This window comes from Perognathus longimembris, chromosome 8 (genome assembly GCF_023159225.1).
Source record: "Perognathus longimembris pacificus isolate PPM17 chromosome 8, ASM2315922v1, whole genome shotgun sequence".
In the NCBI taxonomy this organism is placed as follows: domain Eukaryota; kingdom Metazoa; phylum Chordata; class Mammalia; order Rodentia; family Heteromyidae; genus Perognathus; species Perognathus longimembris.
In genome coordinates, this window is record NC_063168.1 from 52,825,717 (window position 1) to 52,851,930 (window position 26,214).

A 26,214-nucleotide genomic window follows, 5' to 3' on the forward strand; every position below is an offset into this window, starting at 1 on the left:
ATTTTTCTTTATAGTATCAGAGAATAGTTTCATTGCTCTAAAAAAATTCTTCTGTATTCTGCCTTGTTCTTCTGTGTTCTCCCTTCTTTTGCCCTGATTCTTGGCATCATGGTGAAGGTGTGGTGATAATGTGGTATAATCAGTGTTAAGGTATGGAGAGGTATTTGAGAAATAGGTGATGCCTGTGCTCTTTCAGCTTTGATCTTGAAGACCCGCTTGAGAGCTGAGGCAGGGAGAGCTGAAGTGTGAAATCAAGATAATACTGGAGGACTGCAATCTTACCCAGCAGAGAAGAATGAAAATAAGATTACTATTCTGTATGCAGGATTTAATTTGCATTTAAAATCTTAGGTTAATCGTAAACTGAAAAAGACTTCCTGTAGGTAACCACCAAATGTTAATATTTGCAGGTATTTTAATGAAATTTACTACAATTCTTTTATTCAGTTGCCTTTATCAGTGTTTGATGAAGTGCTATATCTGTATTTAATCCAAATTTTGTAAAAAAAACTACACAGAGTTAAGGTAGATGCACGTCATCATTCTGTACCACCGTATTTTTGAAATACGTTTTAAACAGCCAAATCAGCCAAACAAAATGAATACTTTCTTTACAACAAGAATAAGGTGTTCGTTGGTTTTAACAAAATTACCAGTTTCCAAATTTGGTTATTATATATTAGTACTTACAAATTTTGAGGGTTGTTTTGCCTTTTTTTTTCTTTTGCTGGTCCCGGAGCTTGAACTCAGAGCATGGGCAACTTCGTTTGCTCAAGGCTAGCACTCTACAACTTGAGCCATAGTGCTACTTCTGATTTGTTTATTGGAGATAAAAGTCTCATGGACTTTCCTGCCTGGGCTGGCTTTGAACCACGACCCTCAGATTTTAACCTCTTAAGTAGCTAGGAATACAAATGTGAGGCACCAGTGCCTGGCTTACTTTTGAGGTTTAAAAAAAATTAAAACATTGTCTTTGGTGAAATGACTATTTCTATTGTAATTTTGTGTTAAATATACTTCTCTTGACTTAGTAGAGATATTTCTCCAAATTAATTGATGATCATATTTGCTTATAGAAGAACTAAAGTTAGGTGTAATAGTTCTAAGTAAAATGGTTAACTTTTATTCATTCAAGAAATACATAATAACAGCTGGGAATGTGGCCTAGTGGCAAAGTGCTCGCCTCATATACATGAAACCCTGGGTTCAATTCCCCAGCACCACATATACAGAAAAAGCCAGAAGTGGTGCTTTGGCTCAAGTGGTAGAGTGCTAGCCTTGAGCGAAAAGAAGCCAGGGACAGTGCTCAGGCCTGGAGTTCAAGCCCCCAGGACTGGCAAAAACAAAGAAAAACAACAACAACAAAAGAAATATATAATAATCATCCATTAGTCTAGGTGCTAAACACTGTCCTAGGTGCTGGGAGACAGAACGGTAGCATGATTAGTGACACACATTCTTTAGAGGGAGAAGATTGGAGGTATACATATAAATAAATGAAAAAGATTATTTTTAAATACTGAAAAGGATTGTGAAAATGTTTAAAAGTGATATGGATGGGGTCTATGATTTAGAAAGAATGTGTGGTCAGGGAAAACCATTGAGGTGCTAACATCTTAGCTGATGATCTCTGTCTGTTGATAGAAAAAAAATGGTGGTAATAAGAATAAAGGTGATAGCCGTAGAAATTCTGAAGTGAAGACAGTTTAAGATTTTTGTTACTGATTTAGGAGTAAAGAAAAGTAAACATTTGCTAAGGATAACCCCCAGTTTTACAGCTACACAAATGAGTATATGAGGATGTTATTACATAGCTACAGGTCAATTGAAAACCACTATAGTATTTTGGCACTTTAAGGTATAAACTAAAGCTCCTTTTAAATTATTTTAAATAAACGGTTACCTTAATAATGTACATCTGGGGGCTGGGGATATAGACTAGTGGGCAAGAGCGTTTGGCTCGTATACATGAAGCCCTGGGTTTGATTCCCCAGCACCACATATATAGAAAACGGCCAGAAGTGGCGTTGTGGCTCAAGTGGCAGAGTGCTAGCCTTGAGCAAAAAAAAAAAAAAAAAAAAAGCCAGGGACAGTGCTCAGGCCCTGAGTCCAAGGCCCAGGACTGGCAAAAAAATTAAAAAAAATAAATAAATAAATGTACATCTGTAGTGCTTAATAATGTATTAATACATATTGGGCACATTTGAGTCTGATGACAGTTTTATGGAGTATGTGCTTTGATATTTGTTGTACAGATGAGAAAACAGGTGCCGAAAACTTACATATAGACAGTTTTACCTTCTGCCTTATGGCCTTAGCCATTTACTAAGCTTGGAAGGTTTTTTTTTGTGTGCCAGTCCTGGCACTTAGACTTAGGGCCTGAGCACTGTCCTGGCTTCTTTTTACTCAAGGCTAACACTCTACAGCGTCACTTCTGGCTTTTTCTGTTTATGTGGTGCTGAGGAATCAAACACAGGGCTTCATGCATGCTAGGCAAGCACTCTACCACTAAGCCACATTCCCAGCTGCTTGGACGCTTTTATACAGTTTGCATACTGTTTTATCATTTATGTGGATTTTCCTAATGATATATTAGCTTGGAATATAACTGTGCAGTACTTCTTTTGGAAGGTTTACTTTTTGTGTATTCAAGTAAAACCTATCTGGCTACAACTGTATGCCATGGAAACAGGCAGTGATAATAACCTCTTTAATAAATATGGATTGCTTTTCCTTCAAGAAATTCTCCTTTGAAGCTGCTGGCTCTCTATGGTCCATTGTTAGTGTTTATAGCACATTTTGAAATAACATTTTTGACTTTGGTATATACAGTTAAAGATATCTTGTAATTGTGGAGGAAAAGCCTTTAGCAGGTCTTTGCAAATCAGATAGGCTAGATGTTTCTTTCTGTAAAAAATTTCTTAAAAGCCCATTTATATAGGTGTATACATTTTGCTCTGTGAATAGTGGTTATGTATATAATATATTGCTGTACTCTTGGGAAATGATGCATCACTCTTTAGTTGATTGGCTCTTCTTCCTGACAGAGATGGTCAGTACATTAAACACAGTGGATATCGTAGGGCTCCTTATAATGGAAACGGACATTTAGCAGACAGATTCAAGCAGGTCTCTCACAAATTTTGATGTGGGAGAAAAGATCCCAGGAGTAACGCATTACTGTATAGGATCAAGAAGCCAAAGTATGTATTTTGTGAAGCAAGTTTGATTATTATTTTCTTTTAGAATAGAAATCTAAACTTCTGCCATTTTTCTTTGCTGCTTAGGTTTACTTATTCAGCATTTTTCAGTGAAGTTCTTGAATAAAGATTATTTTCTTTTAGTGTGTTAATAGGAAACAAAGAATGAGTTTATATGGTTGTTTTGGGGAGTTCCGTAATTTTGATGTCATGGTTGTGGTTTGGTGAGAAAGCCCCAGTGGAAGGTATAGTTAGCATCTCACAGACTATTCTCCACTGAAACATTAATCTGTGCTTTGCTTTGATAAAAGGATGCTGTACTACTATGTTACCCTTATAAAATTAGGGACATGTTAAATTTTACTATGTCATTTTTGGAAACTTCTTAAAATTTTACTTTTTGTTCCTAGCTGTCTTTTAAAATCTTTTTAAATTCCAGATTGAAAAATAATATTCGTAATTTACATACAGTAGCAAAAGGTGTTTATAGAATGATGAAGCTGCTCACATTTAGGTCATAGGACTTGAGATAGAGGCCATTAGTTAGTATTCAACAATGCTAAAAATACCGAATACTATAAAATTGGAAATCTGTTTATAATTATTTTCAAGTGATAATATGGATGGTATTTTAACTTTCATTTTTAGTTGCAGTTTTAGAGAAAATGTTGTAATACAGTGAGTAATCTGTTTTTTCCTTTTTAAATTCTAGGTGAGGATTATGAAGATGATGATCTAGTAAACTCTGATGAGGTTATGAAGAAACCATGTCCAGTACAGATTGTTCTTGCCCATGAAGATGACCATAATTTTGAGCTTGATGAAGAAGCTTTGGAGCAGATATTGCTGCAGGAGCACATACGAGATCTTAACATAGTTGTGGTGTCCGTGGCAGGAGCTTTTCGTAAAGGGAAATCATTTCTACTGGACTTCATGCTTAGATATATGTATAACAAGGTGAATAGTGTTTTAAATTGAACCCGGTAAAACAAAACAAAATAGCTCTTCAAAAAATAGACAAAAGCAAAATTTGTGTACTTAAAATACAGTTGTTAAAAATAGAATTTGTCCACTAAGGTATTAATTATGTTTGAGCTCTTGATTCTTCTATATCTATTAATTGCTTTTGAAATATAATACATATTGATGCATATGACCTGAGCCTGTACATTTCTTTTTTTTTTTTTTTTTGGCCAGTCGTGGGCCTTGGACTCAGGGCCTGAGCACTGTCCCTGGCTTCTTCCCGCTCAAGGCTAGCACTCTGCCACTTGAGCCACAGTGCCGCTTCTGGCCGTTTTCTGTATATGTGGTGCTGGGGAATCGAACCTAGGGCCTCGTGTATCCGAGGCAGGCACTCTTGCCACTAGGCTATATCCCCAGCCCCTGTACATTTCTTGCATCATTATAGCTTATAGCTATAACCCAAACATTTGAGTATACCTTTTTTTTTTTTTTTTTTTGGCCAGTCCTGGGGGGTTTGGACTCAGGGCCTGAGCACTGTCCCTGGCTTCTTTTTGCTCAAGGCTAGCACTCTGCCACTTGAGCCACAGTGCCACTTCTGGCCATTTTCTGTATATGTGGTGCTGGGGAATTGAACCCAGGGCCTCATGTATATGAGGCAGGTACTCTTGCCACTAGGCCATATCCCCAGCCCCCATTTGAGTATACCTTGAAAGTCTCTTTAATTATGATTTATCTTCTTTGGTTTTATTTTTTTCTTCCACATTTCCCCTTTTTGGTTACCTTTAGAGTGAGTGAAATAGGCTGATAAAGACTGTAGTGAAAGTATGCCTGTGTTCCTCAAGTCACGTATAATACTAGCTGTTGAATCAAGTCCATATTCTTAGAGTGACTTCCAAGGCCTTCCATAATATCTAATGTGCCTAATTCTTGCTTTCTGTATCAAGTATGCTATGTAGAGTTGTTGTTTGTAGAGTATGTCTTGTTATATCTCAAATTTTGCTGTATTGACTAGACTTTCCCAACTTGTAAGGTTCTTATCCTCTTCCCAATTCTCATGGCACAGGTCATACATTTTGTTGATAATACTTTATTATTTTCTGGCCATTTTACTTTCTCTTAGGAGTCGGCTTTAGCTTGATCATTATATCTCCAATGCCTAACAATTGTGCTTACTTCATAAACACTTACTGTCTGTTTTGCTGGAGATAGTTCTACACTGTTACTTTTACATGGTACCAGACAATTGTTATTTCCTGTCTTCTTGACATTGACTGTCTTCTCAGAAGGGAGAAAAAAACCATTTGAATCAGAGTGTCAGAACAGCTCAAAGTTGGAATGAAGGAATGGGGATTTGGCAGGGACCAAGAAGAAGAAATTGGAAATTTTATAGTATAGCCCTTAGAGGAAAAAAAAATTTTTAGGGAGAGTTAACATTATAAAACCATATAAGAACACTAGAAATGAAAATTTAATAGAATTATGTAATTACCTAAACACTTACCTGGACTATTTACCTTTATAAGTTATGTATAAATCTGGGTATGTGTCAGTCTTAAAATAAGGTTTTAGTTGATTTTCCAGGAAGCTTTTCAGAGAATTCTTTTCATAGGAATTCCTGGATATCAAGAATGTAGGTAGTTCATATTAGTGAATATTAATTTTGTTTTTATTTAGGAAATTAAGAAAGATACATTATTTTGAAGTTCTTCCATTTAGATTTGATCTTTTTCAATCTTATATTTGAAATAGAAAAAATAGAGTGACATACCTTGTTTTTTTTTAAACCTGAATCTTTAAAGATGATAAAGGCTTTCTTTATTTTGAGGTCCTCCAACTGCTTGAGTGTGTTCTATCTTTCTAGTTCTGAGCTGTTCACTGCAAATATATTTGATTACAAGTAGGTCACAGATAGTAAGAATGGTAGAAGCTTAGATCACTTCTCTAGGAATTACAGTAAATTTTACCTCAAGTGCCTTTTCTGATTCTATCTTTGGTTAGTCAGTTACTGTTCAAAGGGAGTAGCAACCCACGTTTGTTAACATATTCACAGTCCCAGAACTAATGAACTAATGAACTCCCTCTTTGCTGGAGAAGGTACTGATTCCATAAAAAGGTTATGATGGCCTGAGAAAGGTTAAGACCTACTTAGTGACTTGTAAATTAAAATTTCTTTATTTTTTAAGGTCTTTTTCATGCATTATATTGGAACAATATTTGTACATTAGTATTATATGTATGCAAGTTAGAAAAAGGGTAGAGCAGGGCTCATTAAAAAAATTAAATGATGTTACCAGTATAAAGAAAAACACATTTGAGAAGAAATTTTAAGGACTGAGGTAATTAGCTAGAGTGACAGCAGGGGTAGATTACTATTTTTTTTTTCCAGTCCTGAGGCTTGAACTCAGGGCCTGAGTACTGTCCCTGGCTTTTTTTTTTCTTATTTATTGTCAAAGTGATGTACAGAGAGGTTACAGTTTCATATGTTAGGCATTGGATACGTTTCTTGTACTGTTTATTACCTCCTCCCTCATCCCCCCCTTCCCCCCTCCCTCCCTGGCTTCTTTTTGCTCAAGGCTAGCACTCTAGCACTTGAGCCATAGCCCTACTTCTGGCTTTTTCTATATATGTGGTGCTGAGGAATCGAACCCAGGGCTTCATGTATAGAGGCAAGCACTTTACCACTAGGCCATATTCCCAGCCCCTAGAATACTATTATTAACTTTAATTTGTAGGACTTTCTTACAGCATTCCTGTTAAAGCTTAACTTATTCTGTTAAGCAAAAATTGCATTAAACAGTTGATTTGGGAGAAATCATTACTGGTTTAATGATAGATCAAACTTTTCCTATGAAATAGGTAAAGAAGAAATAGCAATGGAATAGTTTTGTTTTTATTTCATTCATACTAAATGAAAGAAGTAAAAAAGTAGCAGTTTATAATGGCTCTGTATCTTCTCTGTTGATTTCAGTCAATTTATATGAGAGTGCACTTCACTAAAGAAGCTAAAGATGTAAATACTTTCTTCCAAGATTGTGAGCTCTTCATTACCACTTTTTTTTTTTTTGGCCAGTCCTGGGCCTTGGACTCAGGGCCTGAGCACTGTCCCTGGCTTCTTCCCGCTCAAGGCTAGCACTCTGCCACTTGAGCCACAGCGCCGCTTCTGGCCATTTTCTGTATATGTGGTGCTGGGGAATGGAACCTAGGGCCTCGTGTATCCGAGGCAGGCACTCTTGCCACTAGGCTATATCCCCAGCCCCTTCATTACCACTTTTAAAGTCTAATAATATCTTGAGATTCTTTCAAATTTAGAGGAAATTCTGAGTTTTAGGTCTCATTTACTTATAATGTACAATGTTGCCTGAATTGTTTATTGAGCTGTTGTATTGGAAGACAGGCTTTTTTCTTTCTTTCTTTTTTTTTTTTTTTTCCTAATAATGTGTTGTATGGGAAGTTAGGAATCATTTTCTTTTTAAAGCTTGAGTAAAGGCCTTTCTAGAATAAAATTCCCTTATGTTTTTATAGTAAGACTCCATTATATTTATGTAAGACATGAGAGTAAGGGAAATATTTTGAACTTATAAGGATATCCTGACATTCATGAATGCCATATGAATGTTGATGTCTCTAAAAATTGGAAGTAGAAATTTATACACAGAACTGATTCTCAAAAAGGTTTTTAGTGAAATAATTATAAAACTTTCTGTGAGAACTATTAGACTCATTATGCTAGTATTATAAAAAATCATTTTTTGTATAAAAGTAATGAGGTATAGAAGAGAATAAAATCTGTAATCACAGAATTAGTAATCATAGTTGAAGGGTAATAGATTTTGCTCACACACACATATACACACAGATGTACACAGTCCCACTTTCTTATTCAGTTTGTTCTTCATTGCATAGTTTAGGAAAATTTATTTTTCCTGTAAACATTTTTTGAAGTGTTTAGTTCTGAAGATTTGTGTATATAAAGATCCTTAGCCTTAAGTGTCAGCTTGATAAGATTTTATACATCTATGTATAACCATATTCCCACAACCCAAATGAAAATAAGATATTCCCATTAGTACTCCCTCTTAGTTACTTCCTGTGAGCACAGTCACACTACAGAAGATGTGTTAGTCCTATGTTTTGTATGTAAGCCCTTGTTTTTACATGGTTCTGTAGCTCATTATGTTCGTTCCTTTAGTATTTCCCCATATGATTATACCACATTTTATTTGCCCATTAATTGTAGCTTAGAACTTGTAGGTTTTAGTTAGCAGATTTTTGTGAGTCATACTTTTTTTTTTTTATAATGAAGTAAATCAGTGCCAGTGGAAATTATTAGAAAAATTCTGATTGACTTGTCACATCTGGGTACTGTAAAAGCAGTTGTAATTCTAAGAATCAGTTTACAAAGGACAAAATTTAATGTAGTAGAATTATATGTGATCAGATTATACTGCTTAGGATATTGACACTAGTAATGATAACTGTTACAGATAAGGATTCTTAATTCTATAGTTTCTTCTACTTTATATCACTTCTTATTTTTTCTTTTTAAAATATATAGGAAGACTTATAAACCTACATAAAAGTAGAAAATAGTATAATAAATTACCATTGACTTAACTTTTAGCAATCATGATTCAAGTCTTATTTCTTCCATAATCTACATATTACATATTGTTTTGAAGTAAGTCCTAGACATTGTATAATTTTATTTGTAAATATTTCAGTGTCTTAAAGATAAGGACTTTTTGGACTTTACAATAATATCACAAAATAATGTAGTTTTTTGAATGTAACAAAGTGTTTTCCAGTTGTTGCTTCAAATGCTTTATTTATTTTAATAATGGTTTGGATTTAACCAGATTATGTCCACATTGTGATCATTTATTTTTAAAGTGTTCTTGACCCCAGTCTGTCTGTCTCTCTCTCTGCCTCTCTCTCTCTGTCTCTCTCTGTCTCACTCTCTCTCTCTCTCTCTCTCTCTCTCTCACATTTCATTCATTGAAAAGCCTGATTATTGATTTTAATGAAATTTTTCACTTGGGACTTGCTGATTTTTATCTCACTGATATAGTTTACACGTTTTCTTTTTTCTTATGAATTTTCTGTAGTTTTTAAGAGACTTGATCAGAGTCATATTTTACACTCTTTTTGACAAGAGTTTTTGACATGATGATGTATTATCTCATCACATATTATCTTTTAATGTAATTAATTTGGATTCTGGGTACTCTAAGAATTTAACAGATACTATTTTCTCAGTATTCACAGTAATCCCATACAATAAATTTAACATTTCAATTTGATAGATTTGTTTAAGAGATGAGGCTAAAATCAGGCAGGGCTGGAATTTGGGCAATTTGATACCAAAACTTGTGTTCTAAAAACTACTGTGTAAAATTGTGTTTCATCATTGTCCCATGTGTTTTGTGATTTTAAAGTATGTTTTTTTTTTTTTGCCAGTCCTGGGACTTGAACTCGGGGCCTGAGCACTGTCCCTGGCTTCTTTTTGTCCAAGGCTAGCACTCTACCTCTTGAACTACAGCACCGCTTCTAGCCTTTTCTGTTTATGTGGTGCTAGGAATTGAACCCAGAGCTTTGTGTTTGCTAGGCAAGCACTCTATCACTAAGCCACATTACCAGCCCAAGTATGTTTTTTATAGGTTATTCCTATGCCCATTTTTTGCATGTGTGAATATTTGCTGTTCATGGTTTACTTCTTAAGTTAAAATTGACAGGATAATGTGCTAGTGTGTATATGACAACTTTTCTTGCTGCCCACTGGTTAGACCTAAGTTTAATAAAGGTAGGGTCTTTGTTATATAAGAGTTTTGACTTATATTTGCAAAGGTAGGTGGGTTTTTTGTTTTTGTTTTTTTGAGGGGAGACAGTACTGGGGTTTGAACTCAAGGCCTGTACTTGCTTGGCAAGTGCTTGACCCCATGCCAAAGGCATCTAAAATAATTTACTCTTTATGTATAGTCTTTATTCTGTACTATTTAAAGAGCTACTTGCATCATTACTGTCTGAGATCTGGTGCCTCGTCAAATATAACTTGCTAAGTACATATGAATCAGCCCTGTTGATGTTGAACTTGATTTCGTCTTCCTATCCAAGGTTAAATGTGAGTTATAAGACTCATGGGAATGTGTGAATACATAAACAAAACCTTGGTTTATGGTATATTCTTTTTCAAGAAAGAAATGTTTAGAGTAAAAATGATATTGTAAATGTTTCTTCCTAAGATTATTTTTATTGTGGCATAAATTTACAGCAAATCAATGCATAAATGTTAGTACAGTCAGTGAGTTTTTGTTTTAGAGACAATTTTGTTATGTAGTCTAAGCTGGCCTTGATTGAAATTGAGGTCTTCCCAACTCAGTTCCTGAGTGGTGGGATTAAAGGTGTTCAACCTTACATCATACCGCAGCACCAGCACTAGTAATTTTTACATAAGTACACTTTTGTAATCACTACCTCTTAGATCAAGACAAAACACTTCCTGCATTATTTAAGACTCACTCACTTCCTTTCTAAGTCATTAGTATCTGCAGCTTTCAAGGACTGTTAGTCTGACTTCTATTACCATAGATTAGTTTTGCCTATTTTGGGAACTTCACCTAAATTTAATTATAAGGTATGTATGTATCTGGTTTCTTTCACTCAACTTTAAGTGTAAGAAGTTTAATCATATTGTTACTTGTATCAAAAATTGGTTAATTTTTATTACCAAGTAGTGTTTTATTAGGTAAATATATTGCAGGTTACCTGATCTTCTGTCCTAGACATGGATTGTTTCCAGATTTTGTCTTTAGTGAATAAAATTTCTGTGAACATTCTTGATATAAACATTTAGTTCTTTTGCAATATTGGGTCATAGGGTGAAATGCCTTTTTAGCTATACTAGGGACTGCCATTTTTTTTCAAAGTGGTTTTTACCAATTTGTAGTAATAGTAACTTCAGTATGTCAACTATATTCCCACTGTCCTATCCCCTATCCTTCCTTCTTCTGAAAATATTTTCAATAGGTTTTATTGTTGTATTTTCATGCCTGCAAACTTAAGTGCCTCCATCATGTCCATGTTCTTTAACTCTAGTTAGCTCTCTCCCCTTCCACCACCTTTAGGGGAGCCTGTGCCACTCTCCTGAACTTGACTCCTTTAAGCTTCATTAATTCATTTAATTCCACATTTCTTTGACATTTCAGAGTAATGAATAGGTATGATATTTCATTCTTCCACAATATCAAGCAAACATGAATCCAGGCAGAGAAGATATAGGCTTACAAAACAACGTGTATATAGGAAATAGTGATCTTTCTGATATGGTAGAAACAGGAAAGGGCATTTGTGTGTGTTGGTATATATGTGAACATTGACAACAAAACTAGAAAACACAAATTAAATATGGTTAGACAACAGATCTCCAGATGGATTTACAGGTAGTGAGGAAGCCACGGATTGGATTTTTTTCTTTCTTTTTATAAATTTTTTATTGTCAAACTGATGTACAGAGAGGTTACAGTTTCATATGTTAGGTATTGGATACATTTCTTGTACTGTTTGTTACCTCCTCTCTCATTCCCCCCTCCCCCCAACACGGATTGGATTTTTAAAGAATAGTATAATGGTGGAGTGATTATGTTTCTTGTGAAAATTAAGTAACTGGGATGGGTGGGATGGGTGCTGTAAGGTTACAGCAAAGAGGTACAAGGAGACCAGTTTGGTACATTTAAAATGTAGACCAGGGGCAGGACCACCACTTGTCTCTGGGTATCAGTAAGTTGTCTGAATTCTATGATTTGTGAAACACAAGTCCATTATTTATACTGTGAATGGGTTATGACAAGTGTCAGTCTTGTAACCAACAAAGATTAGGGCCCTAACTTTGAAAGTACTGAATATTTAGGGAGTAAAAGACACGAATACAATAGAATTGTGTAATTTACAGGATTTATAGCCTACTGAAGATGGGAGTTTCATTAAATAATGATTATAGATTTTTTAAGGCCATATCCTCTAATTAGATGATGATATGATCTGAGTGATAGGCTTTTTTTTCCTTTGCCATCTTATGTCTGCTTTTCATAAATTGCTTCATCCTTTGATTCTGTATGAATCATCTCTCTAATTTGGACTTTGTAGTATGTTTTAGATTAGTCATTCCTGCTTTTTAAAAGTATTTCTGAAAGTAAGTTTTCCTTTGGGATATATTGAACAAAGGATATATGGATGTTACACTGACGTATAGGTATTGATATCTATCAGCAACACTCATTAATTTTGTAAATAAATTACCTTCTTATATAGTATTTGCTGACTTGAGGTGCTGGGGATTGAACCCAGGGCCTTTCCTTTATTAGGTAAGTGCATTCTCACTGACTTACACCCTGGCCTTATAAAACATTGCTATAATCATGGATATAGCCCTGAAATTTTAGTTGAACTTTTTTCTCAGAAATTTTAAATATATCCCCAGATAAAAATTAGTATTATGAACCCCAGTGTATTTCTGTTATCAGCATTTTGCTCTTTTTCTTTTTTTTTTTTAATAGTGGGATTATTTGAATAGGGTTCCAAACAAATCTTGGTTATTTTTAAGATTGAATATATTTTTTTAAAAGCAATGTGAAAATGTTTTAGTTGAAACTATTCTGAGTGTGATACTGTTTTGCCAGTCATTCCCTCTACAAGGTACTTTTACTTTTCTGTATAAGATTATGTTAAAGTAAAATGATGTCTATTTTGTGCAGTTTTTGTTTTTACTTCTAATATTTGCTACCAACTTGACTCTCCTCAGTGCAGAGATTACAGGTGTATGCCACTGTGATTTTAAAGCATTATAGAACATCTTTACAAATGGTGAAAGTGGATGTGACTGAACTTATTGAGAAGCCTATTGTCAGTGGGAGTTTGAACTGCTTTGAAAGGTTTAGCTTTGAGGGAGACTATAGAATCCCATACAGAATTTGGGACTGCTCAGTTAGCCATGTGAATGTTCTGTAGTGTGTTGATCTCTCTGGACTTAGCTTCCTCATCTGAAAACTATAGATTGGGTGGGTTTTCATAGTTTGGTGTTTTTGTTTTAAAGTTCTTTTTAATGTGTTTTATTTTACATGTATCCTGGACTTTAACAGGATTCTCAAAGTTGGATTGGTGGAAACAATGAACCATTGACTGGCTTTACATGGAGAGGTGGTTGTGAAAGAGAAACAACAGGCATACAAGTTTGGAATGAAGTATTTGTGATTGACAGACCTAATGGAACAAAAGTAAAATTTCATTTCAACTTTTCTTTATCTTGTATTCTTTCTTGAGCTATTTTCTGGCATTACAAATCAAACACAGAACTATTAATGTCTGATAAGTTTAACATAGATTAGTGTGTTAAAATGTAAAGGATATTAGTACTTGACTTACCCTGCTTCTGAAGTTTATCACTTAATGTATGCTTTCAGTGTCCACTCTCATGGTCATTTTTGGTGACTATTTTACTAAGTACTTTAAATTTCTAAATTTCTAGGTGGCTGTGCTGCTAATGGATACCCAGGGTGCCTTTGATAGCCAGTCAACTATTAAAGACTGTGCAACAGTGTTTGCTCTGAGCACCATGACTAGCTCTGTCCAGGTGAGATTAAGTGGTGTGATCAGTTCAACATAAGCATAATACCTTTGGCCTTTTCTAAAAATACCTGTTGATTGAAGAAAGATAAAAACTAGCATTAAAGAGCTATTTATATCTTTTTTTTCCTTCTATTTACATGCTTGCTGTTCTGGTTCATAATGAGAAAATTTTTATCTTCGGTAGATACAAGGGAAGAAGTAACCCAATAGCCAATCCCTTTAGTTTTATATTGTTGATCCAGTACTTTCTTTTTCCTTAAAAGAAACAATACTTGAGCCAGGTGTCCATGGTTCACACCTGTAATCCTAGCTATTTAGGAAGATGAGATCTTTGGATTGTGTTTCAAAGCCAGCCCAGGCAGAAAGTCCATGAGACTCTATATGTTCAGTAAGCTACTCAGAAAAAGCCAGAAGTGGTGTTGTGGCTCACGTAGTAGAGCACTAACCTTGAGCAAAAAGAAGCTCAAGGACAGTTCCCAGGCTGAAGGTTCAAGCACCAGGACTGGCAAAAGCAACAATATTTGTTCCATTTGATCTGTAATTAAAATCAGACATGTGACTGCCAGATACACTAAATGGAAAGTTTAATTTTTGTTTTTGCCAAACCCAACCAGAAAAGCAAGTAACTGAGTGAAGAAGTCTAGTTTTCTATTGGATGTCAGTGATAATAGTGCTTTGTTATTTGATCTAAAAGAAGTAGAATTAATTATTTAATTTAGGATACCTATGTGATACTTAAATGAAAGATTTATAGCACCTGTTTTGGTTTAGAAAGATGTACTCATACTCTGTTCTATTCAGTTCTAGTTTTCTTGATGTTAGGCTAACTTTTCTTTATAAATCAGACTGATTGTATTCACTTAACACCTATCTTTTTGCCTGCCTTTCCCTTTCCTTTTCTTTTTTCCTTTTCTTTTTCCTTTCTTCTTTCTCTTTTCCCTTTCCTTTTCCTTTTCCTTTCCCCTTCCCCTTTCCTTTCCTTTCCTTTCCTTTCTTTTTCCTTTCCTTTCCTTTCCTTTTTCCTTTCCTTTCCTTTCCTTGGTTCCTTTCCCTTTTTCCTTTTTTCCCTTCCTCCTTCCTCCTTCCTCCTTTCTCTTCTCTCTCTCTTTCTTTGATATTGTCTGTGGTTGGTATATCTGGCTGAAATTATTAAAGAATAGTGAGAAATCTAGTAACTTTTAGGGCCATTATCTATAAAATAAGATTTTCCTTATCTTGCTTATATCATATGTGGCAGTTATGTGCAGTTAAGGGGTGAGATCTAAATGAAGAGTTTAAGATATTGCTTTCTTCTGAACCTTGGAGGTTAGTTTTCTTTCTTTAAGATGGAGCTTCCAAGCTGGTGTGATACATACTTGTAATTCCAGCACTTGGGAGGCTGAGACAGGATTGTAAGATTGGGGCCAGCCTGAACACTGAGAGTGAGAGCTCTGGTCATACCTTGTCTCTATATATAGATATCTCTATATACAGATATCTATATATAGATCTATATATGTGTGTGTATGTGTGTATATATATAACAATGATTTTTGATAAAGTAATTGTGTCATTTTTTTCCCCACAAATTCTTTTTTTTTGTTTTTTTAAAAATTTAATATATTTATTAATTGAACACAATTTTTTTTGACAAGGTGTTGTACAAAAAGGGTACAGTTACATATTAGGGCAGTGTGTACATTTCTTGTTCCCCACGAATTCTTAACATCTATTAAAGTATAAGGCAGCCTGCTGAGTACTGAGTACTAATCTTTGTGATTTTCCAACTTAGCCTTCAGAATGAGAGGATTTGGACCTCCCCCCCGCCCCATTGAATCCAGGTCTCATACTTATATGCAGATGCTCTAGTACTTGATTTGGTATCCCATCTTCTGGATCTGTTTTCTGAAAGCTGAGACCCATATGGGTAAAAATAGGTTCAAGTTTTAAATCGAAGTCTTAAGTTTAACCACAGCACTCATTAATTACTTTTTAGATAGATAGCCTGTTTGGAAGGCATCAGTGACCCAAGGCTCCAGGCTCCAGGCTCGTCTGTTATCAATTACTTGCTTTAGAACAAATTGCTCTCTCTTTGAAATAACACTGTTTACTTAGAAATAAGTTATATAGGAGATTATTATTGTAGGTTCTCACTCTAATTCTTAATCAGCCTAGATTCTTAGAAATTCTAAGAATTCCAGGACTTAATCTAATTTCTCTTTTCTAATGAAACTTAGCCTCTGTTACCAGTTTTGATCTGTGTGCTTTGGAGGACTTATAGTGCCACCTACTGGTATTCGTTTTCACATGCTGGTAAAAAAATGACTAGAAGCATATTGAAAAACATGAGTCCCATGTGCAAAATCCATCACTGCAAAACAAGCAAGCAAGGAAACAACAGGACTTGGATGTAGTGGCACACATCTGTAGTCCCAATACTGAAGAGGCCAGTCTGGGTTACAGTAGTGAAACCCTATCACTTAATAACAAAACAAAACAAAGACAACTACATTAGAGCTAATGATAGTTACCATTCTGAATGATTGTAAATTGTATTAGTGAGAAATTTATTATTGTAGAAATTTTGCTCTTATTTACTAATTTAGAAGACATTTGTGGAAACAACCCTCATTTTTGTTTTCTTAAATGATTATGACATAGCATTAAAAACTCTTTAGAAGGCGGAAAAGAAACCTAGTATACTTTCAATATACTTTTTGTGTATTGCTACAACTTTTAGGCCATAGATATACATTACATATAATTACATATAATTTATATTACATATAATTTATAATACTGTTTAAAAATGCTTTATATTGACTTAGAAAAAGAGAAAATGCTTCCTATTTACCACTGGTTAAGACAGTGGCTAAGGTATAAAAGGTATAAAATAATCTTTATTTTCACAAGGAAAATTATATTTAAGCTGTTTATTCAAAATCAAGCACTGATGAAAACAAAATGAATTTTGTTTCAACAGGTATATAATTTGTCTCAGAACATTCAAGAAGATGATCTTCAACACTTGCAAGTACGTTTGTCTAAAAAATGTATGTGAAAGTATTAAAATTTAATTATTGTAAATTTATACTCAGAAGATTATTGAATACTGTATGGTTTTAAATTAATTTATAATTTCCTAATTAGAGAAAATCTTGTTATATAATTGATGTACTAGAAAATGAAATGTATGGCTTTCAAATGACATTAAAGAATGACATCTGGTGCTATAATATAGAATAGCTTTACAGATGTCTTTCAGTTTCTCTGAGGGCATTATTTTAAATAACTTGATTTAATAGTTATTTACAGAGTATGGAAGACTTGCAATGGAAGAAATCTACCAGAAACCCTTTCAGGTATGTGTTTTATCATTTAAAAATGATATGAGAACTATCAAGGTTTGTAGGTGCAGAATCTTACAACTCATTTTTAGCACCACTTTCATGGAATTCAAACTAACCCTTGATAACTGTCATCACCAGTTTACTGCAAGTAGAAGTTCAGTGACATCAGAACTAAAGCAAATCTAGATTGATTAGATTGAAAGGGTAGTGAGATATTATTTAATTCCAAAATGTAAGCTTGTGGAGGATTTACGGCAGTTATGTCAGTTTCCTTTATACATGATTAACTACAGAATGTTACAGGTCTCTTTTTTTCTACTTATTACAAAAAAAAGTCTTAATTTATTTTGGTTTCATATGAGAACGTTCCAGGTAGTTTGTTTTTGAAGTGTATATAATTTGCAAGTTGCCATTGTTAAGGTTTGTATAGTTGTAAGAGTAGGGGAGAATGACTACCATGTTTGCTCATCAGTAAAGTTCTTTCTGTATGACAGAATTGTTAGTAGACTGTTAGTGGGTTTCCATTGATTCTGCCTCTTGTGTGGATGTTCTTGTTCAAGTGATTATGAAAAAGGTTTATGAAATAGGTGAGTGGTTTATGGCTTCATTTTGTGTATATGAACGAAATACACTGTATTTTAGCTTTTCAGTTTGGTAAGTCAGGGTAATTTTACCATCAAAATAACATTTGCTAATGTCTGGAGACATTTTTGATTGTTACAGTTTTGGAAGGAGGTTAATGTTACTGGCCTGTGGTACCTGGAGGCCAGAACTACTTATCTGTATTCTACACAGGGTAGCTATGCATAATTGATAATTATTTGCCCCAGAATGTTAGCAGTAAGATTGAGAAACTTAAGTCTGTATAAGCAATCTATGAAAATGGCCTTATTAACACTACATATATAATCAATTTTCAATTAGCCACTTAGAATCAGCTGATCTTCTAGTTAGACAACTTGGATTTAAAATTGTGATCTAAAATGTTTTGATACGCCTTTTGTTCACTTTTGCCGTCTTGTATTATTGCTTGGGTAACTTTAGTAAGGTTCTCAAGTAGAGGTGATGATTTGATGTGAGGGCGAATATAGTTTTTGCAGTTAGGCCTTTCATATAAGCATGAGTAGTGTTAACCATCTACTTACTGTAATTTTCTCTCTTACCATGCTAATGATGAAAACTAGGGACTCATACATGATAATCAAAAGCTCTACCACTGAGCTATACCCAGCAAAATTACTATAACTATATATATATATTTTTTTTGGGGGGGGGGGTGTTGGTTGTGGAGCTTGAACTCTGGGCCTGGGCATTGTCCCTGAGCTCTGCAGTTGAAGGCTCACGCTCTGTCACTTGAGCCACAGAGCCACTTCTTGTTTTCTGGTGGTTAATTGGAGATAAGAGTCTCATGGACTTTCCTGCCTGGGCTGGCTTTGAACCACGATCCTCAGAGCTCAGCCTCCTGAGTAGCTGGAATAGCAGGCAATAGCCATTGGCACCTGGCATACTATAACTTTTGATAAGGATTGTTGACTTTGGGGGATGGTGTTCTATAAAGTCAATATTTTTCTTCATATTTTGTAAGAAAATGATTTGTATTTTTTCTGTGTGCAGACGTTAATGTTTTTGATTCGAGATTGGAGTTATCCTTATGAACACTCATATGGCTTAGAAGGAGGAAAACAATTCCTTGAAAAGAGATTGCAGGTAAACTCCTGTTTTCTGGAGAGTAGTGCATAAACATCAAGCCAGGCAAATGGCTTGGCTGCCTGGATTATGCTTATGTTACCAGTTACTATCATTAGAATCAATATGCTATTATAGATTAGCCCAAGTACTATGTAATTGGTGAAAAGAAAATTGGTTATGTAACTGCTAAAGAAAATAATACTCTCAAATTAAAATTTAGGATTAAGTATTTTCTTTCCAGAGTGAACCCCTTCAGTGATAAGTTTTAAATAGATAATGATTTTAGAGAAGGCTAGATTTTCTTTCTTCTCTACTTGATTGCTTCTGGGCCATTGAACTTCTGAATATTTTGGACAGGCTGATTAATATGCATACATTGAGCACAGATGAAGTGAGACCCTTTGTCAAAGGAATAGTTATTTCTGGAACAATGACAGCACACCCGCAGTTAGAAAAGTGCTCTTGAATATAATTTAGTTCAGCCTTATTATATATTCATGAAATTAGGACACAGAAAACTGAGTTCTCTTTGATCTCTTACTAATTACTGATAATTGTGACCAGTACTTAATATCCTCCTGTGCAATATGCCACACAGAGACATTCCTAGAAAATAATCTCACCAAGATTATGATCCTTTACCCTACTTGGAAAACTTGCTATTCAGATACTTAAAGACATTATTCATACACAAAAAGATAAGAGATCCCTTTCCTCATGTATTAGGCTACAGAGATTTTTGGTGATGGATTTGTTTTTCTCACTTGGGGATTTACCAATGTGATCATGGCCATACAGACCTTGCTATCTATCTATCTATCTATCTATCTATCTATCTATCTATCTATCTATCTATCTATCTATCTATTTCTTGGCCAGTCCTGGGCCTTGAACTCAGGGCCTGAGCACTGTCCCTGGCTTCCTTTTGCTCAAGGCTAGCACTCTGACACTTGAGCCACAGCGCCACTTCTGGCCATTTTCTGTATATGTGGTGCTGGGGAATTGAACCCAAGGGCCTCATGTATACGAGGCAAGCTCTCTTGCCACTAGGCCATATCCCCCAGACCTTGTTTTTGTATGAATAGAATTACTTACAGAATTTATTCTTTTATGACTAGCTTTTTTTGTCTCGTGTTTTTCCTGAGATTAAACCACATTGCACATAGTTTTTTTGTTCATTTATTGTTATTATACAATATTTTACTGAAAGGATGACTGTTTTTCCATTCTGCAATGGAGATTTTCCATCCTCCCATTTTACCATGGAGATTTAGGTCATTTTCAGTTTTTAATTATGAGCAGCAGAATTGTTAGAATGGCTTTTGAGAAGAATCTTTGGAATGTAGAGTGTGTGAGTTATATCTAGATAAGCTAGTAATTACTCAAAATGTTTCTGAGGTTAAGCTTTTCTTTCAGAGTACATAGCAGTCTCTTTTCTAAAAACTATGGGTATAGGTCAGATAACTTTGTAGAGTCCTGGATTCCTAATTCCTAAGGTTATCTAAACTGTGCCAGAGCTTTTTGAAATTTAGTTTTTTTTTTTCCTCAGGAGCTTGTCTTTATTTTAGATAAATTAATATTTAGATTTTTTTAGTGTCTTTTTGTTTTATTTTGACACTTGGTGCTTAAAAACAAGTTCTTTATTTACTGGTTTGTACATCAGAATCAGAACCTATTATTCAGACATTAGGTACTGTAATTATTATTATTTTTTTGGTATCTCAGGCAGTTTAGAAAAAGAAATAACTTTTCTAGTTTACCAGAGTGTTTGGAAATAGATATTTAGGAAAGTGGAGTATGGCTCAAGAGGTGGAGCACGTGTTAGTGAAAATCAAGCAAGAGCACGAGGCCCTGAGTTCAAGCTCCAGTGTTGACACACACAGAATAAATAGATGTTTAAGTTATTATTATTTGTTGTTGTTATTGTTGTGTATTGGGACTTGAACTCAGTGCTATGTCACTTGAAGCACATCCTTACCTCATTTTTGTTTAGTTATTTTTCAGGTAGGGTCTTGCAGTTTTTTCCTGGGCTGGTGTTAGCCTTTGATCCTTTTACCTATGGCCCTCTGCCTAACTGGGACTGTAGGAATGATCCACCAAGACTAATTGAGATGAGAGTCTTTCTAACTTTTTGCCTATACTGGCCTTGAATTGTGATCTTCCTGTATCCACTTCTTGAGTAGCAGAGGGCCACTGTACCTGGTCTTAGACATTTAGTAATTTTTTTTTTTTTTGTCAATAAACACTTCTGTGGTGTAGCATCTGAGCATTTGAGGGTACATGTGTGTAAATATGCTGTGGATCTCCCCTTTTAAAGTTAATTTTTTTTCTTCCGTTTATACTTCATCTTATCTCTTTCCACTTTCAGGTAAAACAAAATCAACATGAAGAGCTACAGAATGTAAGGAAGCACATTCACAATTGTTTCTCAAATCTGGGTTGCTTCCTTTTGCCACATCCTGGTCTTAAAGTTGCAACTAATCCTAGTTTTGATGGGAGATTGAAAGGTGGGAATTCCCATTCTTGATAAAATCAGAACTTGCTTTTTTAGAGGATGAAAGTTAAAACAAAATATGATTCCTTAAATGTCCTGTCTTATATGGAGGACCTTGATAATGTGATTGTAATGCTCTGTGTTGTCTAACTTTTTCCTTTGTTTTTTTTTTGCTACAGCTTTGCATATTGCTTTCACCATTTTGTTTTGTTTATTTATTTTGGCATTCTGGCATTTGAATTCAGGGTCTGCTAAACAGGCTTGTGTCACTTGAGACATGCCCTGTGGCCCTTTTTTTTTTTTTTTGCTTTAGTTTTGGGATGGGTTTTTGTATTTTTGCCTAGCCTTGGGCTGTGAGCCTCCTATGTTTTTCACATAGCTGAGATTATAGTCTTGCCTCATCACTCCAACCTTATTGGTTGAGATGGAGTCTTACTTTTTGCCCAGGCTGCCTTGAGTTAGTCTTCCTATTTCCTCCCAAATACTGGCATTACAGGTTTGTACTACTTACCCCATTTTATCATGGGATCTGTTGCTCAGGATTGTGTCCTGAATATTCTGAAGGCTAAAACTATTTCTTTTTTAACAATCTGGTTGCAGTCTGCTAAAACCCTACTATTTCTTGTATTTGTTTTAGAATTATTTTGAGTGTGATCACAAAAGGCTTGAGTTCGACAAACCTTTTACAGATGCCTAGAAAAAAAATCTGTATAAAATTGAATGATGTGTGTCATTTTCAACTTAATACTTATTATGGGGATTGTTTTGGTAGTTTTCAACTTGAGGTGAAAGAATTAAGGAAGGATGGGAAACTGGGGTAGCATAGTAGTGGGGATTTAATTTTTTTTCCAGGAGATATACCTTACTTAGGTATACTTAAAATGATTTTATTTAAGTAATTGATGTACTCTGTTCACAGACTAGAATTTTATGAGTATTATCAATAGGACCATCTTCACTTTCCTTTTTGGACTAACGTGTTCAACCAATTTCATGTCCACCAGATATTGATGATGACTTTAAAAGAGAGCTTCGAAACCTGGTTCCATTGCTCCTTGCTCCTGAGAACTTAGTAGAAAAAGAGATAAGTGGATCTAAAGTCACTTGTAGAGATCTTGTAGAATATTTTAAGGTAGGTGAACTCTTAAAGTAAATGGTTTTGAGATAGAAATGTGTTTTCTTATCTTTATTTTAAAACCAAAAAAATTGTATTTTCCTGTCTTAAATTAGATGAATCAACATTTAGGGATAGTAGTAGCCAACTACTGGTGGCTTATACCTATAAATTCCTAGTGGCTTAGGAGCCTTAGATCTGAGTATCTTAGTTCACAAGCAGCCTGGGCAAATAAATCCTGGAGATTCTGATCTCCATTTAACCAACAAAAAGATGAAAGTGGAGGCCTAGCTCAAGTGGCAGAGCACAGTGAGAGTGGGAGGCCCTGAGTACCAAGTCCCAGTACTAGTACAGACAAAAACAATAGTGACTGTATGTTCACATAATTTCCTATCTTGTTCTCTCTCTGTGATATGGAGAGAAGTGTCATTCACTCTCAATTTGTGAGTGGAAATAGAAATTAGGGACATAATTTAGCATGCCAAGCTCACAAAAGCCTTCCCTCAATTCTGAGAACTTAATAAGAAAAGATGAAAGTATCTATACTGTTTTTTGATTTTAAATAAATTATTCATGGACCCACCTGCCCCCTTAGCCTTTATAGTTGACCTGCTAGTGTTGTGTTGTAAGGAAATTCAGTCATGAGAAATGGAGAAGCCATCACTTAAAAGGCCAAATTATGAGTCTTTATTGGAGAGCTGGGGGACTGCTGGTAGTTTCTTGTCTCAAAGACCAGCAGCCTCAAATGCAGCTAGCAGAAAGGTTATATAGGCCAAAACCACAGAAGGTGGGTGGAATCAAACCCAACAAAAGTGTTATACATGAGCAGAGCAAACCAGATGAAGACACTTAAACCTAATAAAAACTAGCAAACCATGTAGGAAAACAGGGGAAATCAAGGGCCAGTTATCTAGGGGAAGCATAGATCTGGTCTTCTTACTTCACTATAACAAGATCATTTTAGAGAGTTGTATTCTTTTGTGTGTCGTTACTGGGGCTTGAAGTAAGGGCCTCATGCTCTTAGCTCAAAGCTAGTGTTCTACCACTTGAACCACACCTCCACTTTGGTGATGGGGGTAATTGGAGATAAAAGGCTCTCAGATTTGGCTTGTCCAGGCTAGCTTTTAACCTTGATCCTGAGATCTTAGCCTCCTAAGTGCTTGAGATTACAGGTGTGAGCCACCAGCACCTGGCCGAGGGTTTTGTTTTTTTTTTTTGAGAGCATTGTATATAGATGAAAAGGAAATTAGTTAATTAAAAATGTACTGATTGGAGACTTGATCACTTTGATTTTTGCTTAGTTATGAATGAATTATGGTATTTGCTTAGTTATAAATTAATCTTGTCATACAAAGTGGAGACAAATGACTCCTATGTTGACTTCTATCATCCTTTTCTTCTTACCTTACTGTGTTAAAGTGTTTTTTAACATACATATTTGAAATATTGGCAGTAGGGGAGAATCATAATTTCTTTTTATAAAAAAAAGTAGATGGTATTTTATATATAACATTTAAATACAAGTTGGAATTATTTAGAAACATTTCTTTGGGATCTTATTTAGCAACCTATGTATTTGATGGTATTGAGGATAGGATTAACCTTGCAGAGAGCACACATATGTTTTAAAACTTAGAATTTCCTTTTGAATTGTGTAACCCACTAAAATGAATCTTCTGTCTTTTTAGGCTTACATTAAAATATATCAAGGCGAAGAACTTCCGCATCCCAAGTCCATGCTTCAGGTATTGGGACAGGGAGAGATGTAAATACACAAGTGGGGAAACAAAACTTTTTCCTTAACTAGAAACATAAGTAAAGAAGGGACATGTACGGGTTTTTTTTTTCATACCAATACATTTATCTGTTTAAGGCAATCTTTGTATGAAGTTTGCATATGATTTATTTTGTGAGTTCAGAATGTAGACCTTGAGTATGTATAGGCTGCTAGAAATTGAGAGTCCTTGGTACCTCTTCTTCGGATGCTCAAAGTATAAAGAAATTTCTATTGTATAAAGTGGCTTAATGTGGGCTTCGAACTAAGCTACTTCTATTCTGAGTCTTTGACAGCGAATGCTGTTTGAAATAAGGCTTACAGCCTGCAGTAGTGGCTCATGTCTTATAATTCTAGCTGTTCAGGAGGTTGAGATCTGAGGATTATGGTTTGAAATCAGTCCAGGCAGGAGAGGCTGTGAGACTTGTATCTTCAATTAATTACCCAAAAGCTGAAAATGGAGCTGTGGTTCAAGTGGTATAGCACTAGTTTTGAGCAAAAAAGCTTAAGGACGGTGCCCATGCCATGAGTTCAAGCTCCAGGACTGGCACAAAAAATTTTTAAAAAGAAAAGAAGACTTAATTTCATTGGCTACTAATAACATTTAGTTCTGCTTGTAGTGAATAAGTATAGACTTCTTTTTAATTTAATATTTTGCAGTACTAGAATTTGAACTCAGCTTTGTGCAACCCTTTCTGCTCTAATTTTTTGAGATAGGTCTTGCTTTGTTTCTCAGCCAGCCTGACAGTCATCTTCCTATGTATGCTTCCTGCTGCACACGGTTGGGATGACAGGTGTGAATTCACCATGTTCAATACTTTCTTTTGGGATGAGATTTCATGAACTTTTTTTTGCCTGGATTGTCCTAGAACCATGATCTTTTCAATCTCAACCTCCCATATAACTGTATGTCTACGACTACAGCACATACCACTTTATCCAGCTATTGAGTGAGATGAGATTTTGTGTACTTTTTATGTAGGCTGGCCTCAAGCAGTGATCCTCCTGATTTTAGTCTCTAGAGTAGGTAGGATTACAACCATGAGTCACTGTGCCTGGCCCCTCCTTCCCTCCCTCCCTCCCTCCCTCCCTCCCTCCCTCCCTCCTTCCCCCCATCCCTCCCTCCCTCCCTCCCTCCCTCCCTCCATCGAGGTTCCCAATACTGGGAAGATTCTGCTTTCAGACAGGTGCTCTACTGCTAAGTCCACATTGCCAGCTCCATGCTTTCAAATTCTTTTTTTTAAAATAGTGTTCTTTTGGGACAATGTTATTTTAATCTAAATTTTACTTTTTTAAAATGTACTACTTTGGGTAATTTCTCAGTTTTGTGCTGGATTAAACAGTATTTTCTAATAAAACTCAATGCAACCAGTGGTTTATGTGCTTGAGAATGTCTCAAATTCACACAACTCAGAACTGTATTTGATTTTATGATATTAACAACTATGAATAGGGAATTCTTGGTTCTTTACACGTGGAGACTCGACATAATTTAGGGTTATGTCTATCTGTTACCTGAGTAATTGTAGTATATTTTACAAGTCCATTTAAACATAAACATAAGCAATACAAATTGGGCAGGAGGTCCTTTTAGAACTCTTTATCATATCTTTTATACTAATTTACCTTTCCACAGGAAAGGAAGTAGAAGTTGATATTTTCTGATACATTTCCAGAATTGTTCATGATTTGTAGTTTACTGTGTTACTTGGAATTTGTAGTCATAGGTTTTTTTTTTTGCATACTAATGGTACATTAATGGCACATTTAATTTTTTTTCCTAGGCAACAGCTGAAGCGAATAATCTTGCTGCAGTAGCAGGAGCAAGAGATACCTATTGTAAAAATATGGAACAGGTTTGTAACTAAAATTTAAGCTTGATGCAAGAGGAAGAGAAATGATTTGTTTAAAGTAATTGAGCTAATTTGTGCTCTTTACATATTGTATCATTATGTAATTCTCCTTTATGGTCTCTGCTAGAAATAAACTAAGAAAATAATTCATATGGCTTGAGTTTAGGATTCAGGTGACAA

General features: G+C 35.1%; 1 protein-coding gene and 1 long non-coding RNA gene across 3 annotated transcripts in view; one reads left to right on the forward strand and one right to left on the reverse strand.

Moving 5' to 3' along the window:
• Positions 1–26,214, forward strand: part of Atl2 (atlastin GTPase 2) — a 51,091-nt gene that overhangs the window by 19,887 nt on the left and 4,990 nt on the right. For both annotated transcript variants that reach the window (XM_048353099.1, XM_048353100.1), the window contains exons 2-11: positions 3,913–4,157; positions 13,295–13,429; positions 13,681–13,785; positions 16,744–16,794; positions 17,066–17,122; positions 18,725–18,817; positions 21,168–21,306; positions 22,298–22,425; positions 24,096–24,152; positions 25,966–26,037. In XM_048353099.1, the coding sequence (XP_048209056.1) occupies positions 3,913–4,157; positions 13,295–13,429; positions 13,681–13,785; positions 16,744–16,794; positions 17,066–17,122; positions 18,725–18,817; positions 21,168–21,306; positions 22,298–22,425; positions 24,096–24,152; positions 25,966–26,037 (1,082 nt within the window). The remainder of the gene's footprint in view (positions 1–3,912; positions 4,158–13,294; positions 13,430–13,680; positions 13,786–16,743; positions 16,795–17,065; positions 17,123–18,724; positions 18,818–21,167; positions 21,307–22,297; positions 22,426–24,095; positions 24,153–25,965; positions 26,038–26,214) is intronic.
• LOC125356547 lies at positions 1,001–23,506 on the reverse strand. Its single transcript, XR_007211926.1, has 3 exons — positions 23,353–23,506; positions 19,600–19,603; positions 1,001–1,183 (listed from the first exon to the last, which is right to left on the reverse strand). It is a non-coding gene; the product is annotated as an uncharacterized LOC125356547 (long non-coding RNA).